This window comes from Mauremys reevesii, linkage group 10 (genome assembly GCF_016161935.1).
Source record: "Mauremys reevesii isolate NIE-2019 linkage group 10, ASM1616193v1, whole genome shotgun sequence".
Taxonomy (NCBI): Eukaryota; Metazoa; Chordata; order Testudines; family Geoemydidae; genus Mauremys; species Mauremys reevesii.
The window spans coordinates 55,388,902-55,397,955 of NC_052632.1; the positions used below are offsets into that span (position 1 = coordinate 55,388,902).

Below are 9,054 nucleotides of genomic sequence, written 5' to 3' on the forward strand. Positions count from 1 at the left end.
TGGCTCAGATAGCAAAAGATGAACACAGTGAACCCAACATGTATTATTTTCGAAGTCTCAGCTATGTTAAACCAGTCTCAGGATCTTTGATTGCTTGGGCTCAGCAAGTTTACCAACATTAATGCCTAACATCAGGCACCTCCTGAAAAGTGCCCTGATTTTCAGAGCTGCTGAGCAGCTGCAAAGTCCAGTGAAGTCAATGGGAATGGCAGGTGCACTAAACAGGATCTCATTTAGGTGCCTAAATGCACATTAAGAAGGCAAAAAGGGCCACAGTGCCATTAAAAATCTCATGCACACAGCACCTAACTTTGAAAATTTTGACTAGAGGGGTAAACAGCCTGAATAAAAATCACTTCCCTTCTCAGTCAGGTTTGACCTTTTCATTTCTCAAGTATAAACCTACTAGTTCCCTAGTCATCCATATAATCTCCTTTCCCCTGGAGGACTAAGATCTAATTAAAAAAAAACAAGGCCTGAAAAACAAGACGCTCTCCGGTCAACTTCCCTCACTCTTCTCAGAGAGCTGGAGTGCTCTGCCACTACCATCTTTGAGATCTTTATATATCAAAAAAATGAGGGCAAGAAACATACCCGTCCCTTTGCACTTTGCAAGTCACCTTTGGAGGCCATATGAAAATGAACTAACTTTAAAGAGCTGAGCATCACTGCTTTTATACTCCTCCCCCACCCCGCCCATGTTAGTGGATCTCTGTTTATTTCCCCACTGTGGGGTAGGACTTAACATTTATTAATAGTGACTATCCCCTCCTTGCCTGAGGCCTCTGCTGCTCTAGTCTTTCCAGGTCACTTGGCAGGTTGTTTCTGTCCTGCGTGTTGGCCATGATGGGAATCTGCTGAAGGCCACACAGATTGGAAGAAAAGGAGAGTGAAAAATCTTTGCCTGACTTTTGGGGAGTTGGGAACCACAGGATCATCTGCTCCTGAAGGATCAACTAACCAGACACTGGTGGAGCGATATGCCTGGCAAATCGAAGGCATTCCTAAAGTTACATCTACACTAGTCTGTTTTCTGAAATGTGTCCCACTCTAACCAACAGTAGTGCACTTCCACCAGTGATAGAAATGGTGGGACTCCAGGCACTCCCCATTGTGCTAGACACCCCATCATCCAACCCTGCTTGGAGATGAGCATGAGACAGTCTGAGCTTTGAGTGGCCAATACAGATCATAATTATTATAGAATGATGACATATTTAAGCTTTTGTCTAGGAGATATCTGAGAAAGCAGCCACTGAGCAAAGAAATAATTGACAGAGATGAGGCTGCTATTAATAGGCCTTGGTTTTTAAAGAACGGAGAGGAGATGTTTATTCATAACTAGGACACCAGGGAGTGGCTATCTTTTGGGGAAACGCCAAGCAACACATAGGAAACACTTGAGAAATTCTTATTAAGTCCTTGTAGAAGATGAAAAAAACTTCTGGATGCAGATATGTCAATTACATGCACAAACACTAACTGGGGAGCAGCTCCCTCAGTTTGGGGGGGAATCAGAAACCATTAATCACGTTGTAATTAATTGAGGGTATTAGCGGCACAGTGCATGTCAGTCAAGATATCCAACCCTTAAATCACAAAGGCTCTGAGATCTATTGAACTGACAAGTCAAAGGAGATACCTACTGAACCTGTGGAAGGAAGAGATGTGAATTGATTGGCTCACTCAGTCCATCACTGAGATGTGAGACTTCTGCTGTAATTAAAATACACAATCTATTGACTAAGCAGGAGTAGAACAGGCTAGTCTGTTGCTCAGTCTTGAAACTCATTTATTTGGATTTTCTCTCTAGTTTCTTGATCAAGCCAACCTTGGTTTATTTAAGCTAATGGGAATTGTAGAACATCATGGGGAGCAGATACAGCTGGCCATTTCCAGAGGAAGGAAGCTCAGAGGAGGCAGAATGGGGATAGAAGCGCCAGCGTTTTGGATCTGTCACCAGAGCCTCAGTTTGCTACTCCTGCTGGCATTTCTTGTTGTCGGTGATTGGGTGGGTGCCTATGAGTTCTCCCAGCTCAGGAGCACACTCCTAAACAACATACTGTCCTCAAGAACCAGAGAGCCAGTGTCCTCGCTTTGCTTGGAGGTTTTCTGTCACTTCTGAAGGACCAACCCTCAAAAGACAGCTATGCCAACCAATCATCTTGGGGCAGAGTTATTACTGTATCTGAAATCTTACCACTCCTTCCCACTTATTATGGGCCCAACTGTTTGGCATGCCGGTAGTACTGCTTCTCTTCCAATTTCCTGGCACTTAGTTATTTGCAACTATTACATCCACAGAGGAAGGAAGGTCCACTCACGAGGGCACTTGCCTGGGACTCCAGAGACCAAGGTTTAATTACCTGCTCTGCCACAGACCTTGGGTAAGTCACTTAGGCCCAGACTTTTAAAGGTACTGAAATCTGTGGGAGCTAGGTGCCTAAACAACTTTACAAATCCAGCCCTTAGTCTCTCCGTGTTTCAGTTCCCTGTAAAATAAATGTCAAAGTTCAGGGCACACTGCACTCATGTTCTTGCTCCATGGTTCCTCAATGGCTCCCACTCTAGGCTTCTGGCTCCTCAGACATCACCTCTATTGGGCAGAGACCCAAGACTTTTTCCCTCCTGAACAGGGGTTTTCCAGGCTGCACAGTTCCCCGCTTACCACTTTTATATCCCCAGCAAGACAGACTGCCTAGACAGGGCAGTGTCTGCACTTTGCTATCTCCCTTAAGAGACTATAAGCACCATTGCTCATAGTTACAAAGAGCTGGGTGGAATTTATAAGCAAGCACATTTATTCTTAAGGTAAAATCATTACTGAGAAAACATTAAAACCACAGTAATTGTATGCATGCTAAAAAGCTTACCAGACCCAGTCACCCCAACTCCAACCTCAAACTCTGTCATGTGTCAGTCCTTCCAATCCTTCCCCAAGGATTGGGGCCCCTTTTGGACAGAAGGTTCTGTCTATTTGTCAGATCAGAAAGAAGGCCCCAAGTCAGTTAAAAACTCAGGCTATTTACCTACAAGTCCTTTCTTTGTTTGTCTCTGAAGAATGTAGTCTGAACTAGGATATGAAGCCTCCCAGATGGTGGTACCTCTTGGGGGGGGCGGGGCAGGGAAGCAGAGTTAGTTTACAACCAGTCCAATTTGCCTTAATCAATTCACCACCCAATGTTTTTAGTTCCCAGAGGAGCTGTGGTAGCCTCCTGCATGGAGTAGAACACAACCATACATAAACTATTCATTTAAAACAATGGACCCCAAAGATACTGCGTGAGGCTGCAATCTTTGTCACATCTCCTCCATAAAGAAGTTACATTTATGTATTATTGTGGGCTGGGATTGTATGTGATACCATAAGGCCATTCCAGGAAATTGCCATACCTGTCACAAGTCTTCTAGTTCTCTATCTTACAGTAATATTGGGAGGTTATACACATTAGAGAGGGTAAGCTATTGGATAATGGAAGCCAGATAAATTCCTTGGTTGGAAAAGCTAGACAGATATTGTTTCTCTACCCATAAGTCTCTGAACTGGACTCTAGTAAAGCATAGAGAGTTGTGCTGCAATATTCTAAGAATGCTAAATATTGATCTCTTTAATCCAAAGATTAAAATACATAAATCAAGTTATTTGCTGTTTGTACAGCCTTTTCTACTAGCCCCATGCTCCCCTTGACTGGGCGGAGTTAGGAACTTGAATGGATCTGTCCAAGAGAACTGCTGAAATGAGCCACTTGTGAATCATTATCCATTGTGAGCTCATCAGCCATCCCCTGGTGTGAACGCTGTGATTTGCAGTGTGTTATTACACTGTTGCTTGATGGGTCACGTAACAGCTCAGTTTCAAAGACTTTGGGTGCACTTCTCCCCACATCTTTTCATTTACACATTCCCTGTCCATGAACATGAGGACGGCCATACCGGGTCAGACCAAAGGTTCATCCAGCCCAGTGTCCTGTCTGCCGACAATGACCAATGCCAGGTGCCCCAGAGGGAGTGAACCTAACAGGCAATGATCAAGTGATCTCTCTCCTGCCATCCATCTCCACCTTCTGACAAACAGAGGCTAGGGATGCCATTCCTTACCCATCCATGGTCCCAGAAAGTCCTGAGACCTCCTCCTCAGTCTCCTCCTGCCACTGGCCAAGATGACCATCCAGCAGTCCCAGAGGAAGAAGCTGGATGGGCTGGTTCTTTAGAACCCTGGGGGCCCAATTTGTAGCCCTTCAACTGTTCACACATCTCCATGGAGTTCCTTTTGGGCAGCATCCACTAACTCTTGGGACACTTTCTCATGTTGTGAGTGTTGTCTCAGGTTCTCGGCTTGGTATCACCCTCTGGATCCCTTCTTTTAGCCCACTCTGTATTCTTTGCTCCCCCTCATCCCCCATTTCATTGATTTCTGGGCTCTGCAGTCTCTCCTCTCAGGTGAGGGGAGGGGCCTTGTTTTCCTTGTCAGCTTTGCTCACATAGGCTGATTGTAGCTCTGTTGGGTTTTAGAAGCATATGCCACCAGGCAATCATCTTGCAGAACAACTCCCAACCCATATGAACATGCATTAACTGAGATCCTCAATTCTTAATCCTGAAGTATTTCAATACCAGTGCTTCTGTGACAGCTTGTTTCTAAATAGCTGGCTTTTACTAGCCATCCCTGCTATCCTGTACCATGCACAACCAGAATTCTGAGGAGACTTAAGTAACAAATGACGGGTGAATTTGTTTAGATAAGTTAATGAACTCATTCATCTCCATAATAACTTTTCATTTTAGGTCCTTTTCAACTATGCAGTTGCTTCCACCTTTCTAGAGCTGGGTCAGACTCCTTTGTCACCAAGTATGTGTCTTACATAACTAATCTCAACCTAGTTTGGCAGCTGTTGCTGTTCAATTTAAGGCTTTACAATTTTTCATGCTGGAGAACACTGCAGTTTCTTATTGTGCTCTTAATCATTTTCACGCCATGTGAGGAGATTGAGGATCTGGATCGGGTAGAATTGACAAAGATCCAGGACATGATGTTTTTGTACACCTTTGGCGGGGGGGGTCCCATGGGAAAGTTGCTTAAAAATATCTACTTAGAGGGGAGTTGAAGGTGTTGAGTCAAACTTGCCAAAAACCCTTGGCTTGTACCCAAAACCAAAAACACTCTTGTATTTCAACATCTAGTCATGACCTCCTCAAGTGTTCTTGCGGGGGTGGGGGGGTAGACTCACATTAGATACCCATACTTGGATCTGTACCAATCCTGAGCTTGTTTGATTTTATTATAGTGACCATACTATTAATCAGAGCTGGTCTCTACCCTTGGTTTATCATTGTATTCTCTCTAAGGCTAGACTTTGCATTCTAGAAAAGCAGTCAGAAGGTTTGCAGTGTCACACCTTCATTTGAGAAGTGCAGTTTTCATTAGCCCTGCAAATAACCACTGTTCTTTACAATGCAGAGTCCATGTTTCTCAATAACCTTGACCTGGCCATCAGATATACTATCAGTGCCTTGGGTTCCACTTTGTCCATCTGCCCAAATCCACATAACAGCTTTAACACATAGGACTGCAACATGACAATCAATGGTCTCACCTGGTAGCTGGATTCTTGCAAAGAGAACATGATTTTCCCAGGTAACACTCTTGCCAGGATTAGAGTAATCTTGGAATTCATGAATGATCCTATCTAGCTGTTTGCAATCCCCTTCATGTTGCTACTAACACATGCAATAGCTCTTCAAACCTGCTGCATGCAGCAGAGAAACTTCACTCCCTCCAGTGTCTCTGCAACTCCCTTGCTTCCAGAAAAACTTGTAAGCACTGCAACTACCTCCTCCAGTTTCCTGATCCCAGTCACCTGACATAAGGCTGGGTTAGAAAAAGACAATGATCAGAGGCGACTCTGTTATATTCCCTGTTTGTTTGGGGGCTTCACTTTATAGCCTCTTGTGAGTACCCACCATGTTGATTAAGGAGCCAGAAGATGAAGCCAAATACAATTTCCCCAGATGGGGTTTGCAATTAGGGAATTAGTCTCGGCTGAGTTTTCACCCTCCACAATCATTGTGATATTCCTGTGCCTTTGAACAATAATAAACGGCAAGGCCCCTATAGGATAACAAGACTGAACAATAAACAGCTTATTTTAGGACAACCAGCTGCTGGCCCCATCTTTGACTTGCTGATTAGTGACCTTGCCCAACTCACTTGCTCTCTTTCTGACCCCACATTTCCCCATCAGTAAAATGAGGGTAATTAGCCACACCTTTATAATGTGCTTGAAATTGAGGGCAGGAAATGCCATGAGGGTTGGATGTATTCCATAATGATTAGCAGTATAAAGAACTAATTATAAGGCAAGTTCAGTATCTTTTTATTTTTTCCCTCTTCCCAAAGGAAGGGCATGCAGCTGACATGCTGTATAACACTGGCTGGATGTAAAGCATTTGATACAATAAAAAAAATTGGAGATATACCAATCTCCTAGAACTGGAACAGACCTTGAAAGGTCATTGAGTCCAGCTCCCTGCCTTTACTAGCAGGACCAATTTTTGCCCCAGATCCCTAAGTGTCCCCCTCAAGGATTGAACTCACAACATGGGGTTTAGCAAGCCAATGCTCAAACCACTGAGCTATCCCTCCACCCATGACTCATAAAAATCTTATGAGAAAAATCAGTTCAAAGTGGCTGGGATATAAGTGTTGTCACATGCAGGCTGAAAGTCTGTGAACAAAAGGCATGACAAATGGCAATGTGTTGAGTTGAGGGGGGGCGGGAGAAATCAGTAGCTGCAGGGAGCAGGGTAGGCCTGATTTCATTGTTAACGCTCTGGCTGCAGAAGTAAACAGCATGCTAATTAATTTAACAGCTGACAGAATTAGCAGGCGTCACAATGCAAACAGACTGAGAAGTGGGGATGATCATTCAATGGAAGAGGTGCTAGAAATTACAGAATGAGATTCTGGAAAAAGGGGACAGAATCCATTACGGGGAAAAGATAGGAAAGTTGATCAAGGGGAGTGAGACTTTGTGTGCGTGGTGCATTATACCTGTGTGTGGGTGTGGGACACACACATTTACACTGCTGTGAGTTTGGGTGGGTGGATGGACAGCATACTGCTGCAAGTATGTAGGCTGTAGAGCTGGTGCCTACATTGTGTACGCTTCAAAATACATCCTGACAGACAATAACACAGCTAGAGAAGGTGCCTGAGACACCGGAACTCCATCAAACTTCCCAGCAGGCACAGAACACCGGCTCAGAGAGAGCCTTCGGGAAAGATTCTCCAGGGACTCGGAGTCACAGTTCAGGGCAACTTGTGGTTCACTGAGGGCACCTGCACTAGGTTCCGAGCTCCCAGGCATCAACCTCTGGGTAGAGACCTGTATCTCTGTCCCTCCTAACGGAGGGTTTTCCAGGCTGCAGTGTCTTGCCTACACTGATATCCCCAGCAAGCCAGACTACCTAGCCAGACCAATGTCTGCACTTTGCTTTTTCTATGAAGACTACAAACAAGGTAATTGGCAGCAGTTAGGAGTTACTGCACAACTCTCTCCAAGCAGGCACACTTATTCTTCCGGTGAAAGCATTCCCAAGAACACATATAAAAACAACAAAAGTTCTTAAGAAGCAGCAAAGAATCCTGTGGCACCTTATAGACTAACAGACGTTTTGCAGCATGAGCTTTCGTGGGTGAATACCCACTTCTTCGGATGCAAGCAGTGGAAATTTCCAGGGGCAGGTGTATATATAAGCAAGCAAGAAGCAAGCTAGAGATAACGAGGTTAGATCAATCAGGGAGGATGAGGCCCTGTTCCAGCAGCTGAGGTGTGAAAACCAAGGGAGGAGAAACTGGTTCTGTAATTGGCAAGCCATTCACAGTCTTTGTTTAGTCCTGAGCTGATGGTGTTAAATTTGCAGATGAACTGGAGCTCAGCAGTTTCTCTTTGAAGTCTGGTCCTAAAGTTTTTTTGCTGTAGGATGGCCACCTTAAAATCTGCTATTGTGTGGCCAGGAAGGTTGAAGTGTTCTCCTACAGGTTTTTGTATATTGCCATTCCTAATGTCTGACTTGTGTCCATTTATCCTTTTCCTTAGAGACTGTCCAGTTTGGCCGATGTACATAGCAGAAGGGCATTGCTGGCATATGATGGCATATATTACATTGGTGGATGTGCAGGTGAATGAACCGGTGATGGTGTGGCTGATCTGGTTAGGTCCTGTGATGGTGTTGCTGGTGTAGATATGTGGGCAGAGTTGGCATCGAGGTTTGTTGCATGGATTGGTTCCTGAGCTAGAGTTACTATGGTGCGGTGTGCAGTTACTGGTGAGAATATGCTTCAGGTTGGCAGGTTGTCTGTGGGCGAGGACTGGCCTGCCACCCAAGGCCTGTGAAAGTGTGGGATCATTGTCCAGGATGGGTTGTAGATCCCTGATGATGCGTTGGAGGGGCTTTAGCTGGGGACTGTATGTGATGGCCAGTGGAGTCCTGTTGGTTTCTTTCTTGGGTTTGTCTTGCAGTAGGAGGCTTCTGGGTACACGCCTGGCTCTGTTGATCTGTTTCCTTATTTCCTCGTGCGGGTACTGTCGTTTTGAGAATGCTTGGTGGAGATTTTCTAGGTGTTGGTCTTTGTCTGCGGGGTTAGAGCAGATACGGTTGTACCTCAGTGCTTGGCTGTAGACAATGGATCTTGTGGTGTGTCCGGGATGGAAGCTGGAGGCATGAAGGTAGGCATAGCGGTCGGTAGGTTTTCGGTATAGGGTGGTGTTAATGTGACCATCACTTATTAGCACCATGGTGTCTAGGAAGTGGACCTCCCATGTAGATTGGTCCAGGCTGAGGTTGATGGAGGGGTGGAAGCTGTTGAAATCGTGGTGGAATTTTTCCAGAGTCTCCTTCCCATGGGTCCAGATGATGAAGATGTCATCAATGTAGCGTAGGTAGAGAAGGGGTATGAGTGGATGGGAGCTGAGGAAGCGTTGTTCCAGGTCGGCCATAAAAATATTGGCATATTGTGGGGCCATGCGGGTGCCCATAGCGGTGCCACTGATC

The 9,054-nt window shown here is 45.1% G+C and overlaps 1 protein-coding gene across 1 annotated transcript in view; it reads right to left on the reverse strand.

The window, feature by feature from the left end:
* The window catches only part of STUB1 (STIP1 homology and U-box containing protein 1), a 30,580-nt gene extending 24,674 nt beyond the window's left edge, over positions 1-5,906 (reverse strand). Inside the window, exon 1 of the mRNA XM_039491556.1 lies at positions 5,595-5,906. Within this exon, the coding sequence (XP_039347490.1) occupies positions 5,595-5,675 (81 nt within the window). The 5' untranslated portion in view covers positions 5,676-5,906. The remainder of the gene's footprint in view (positions 1-5,594) is intronic.
* Between the last annotated feature and the right edge of the window lie 3,148 nt (positions 5,907-9,054).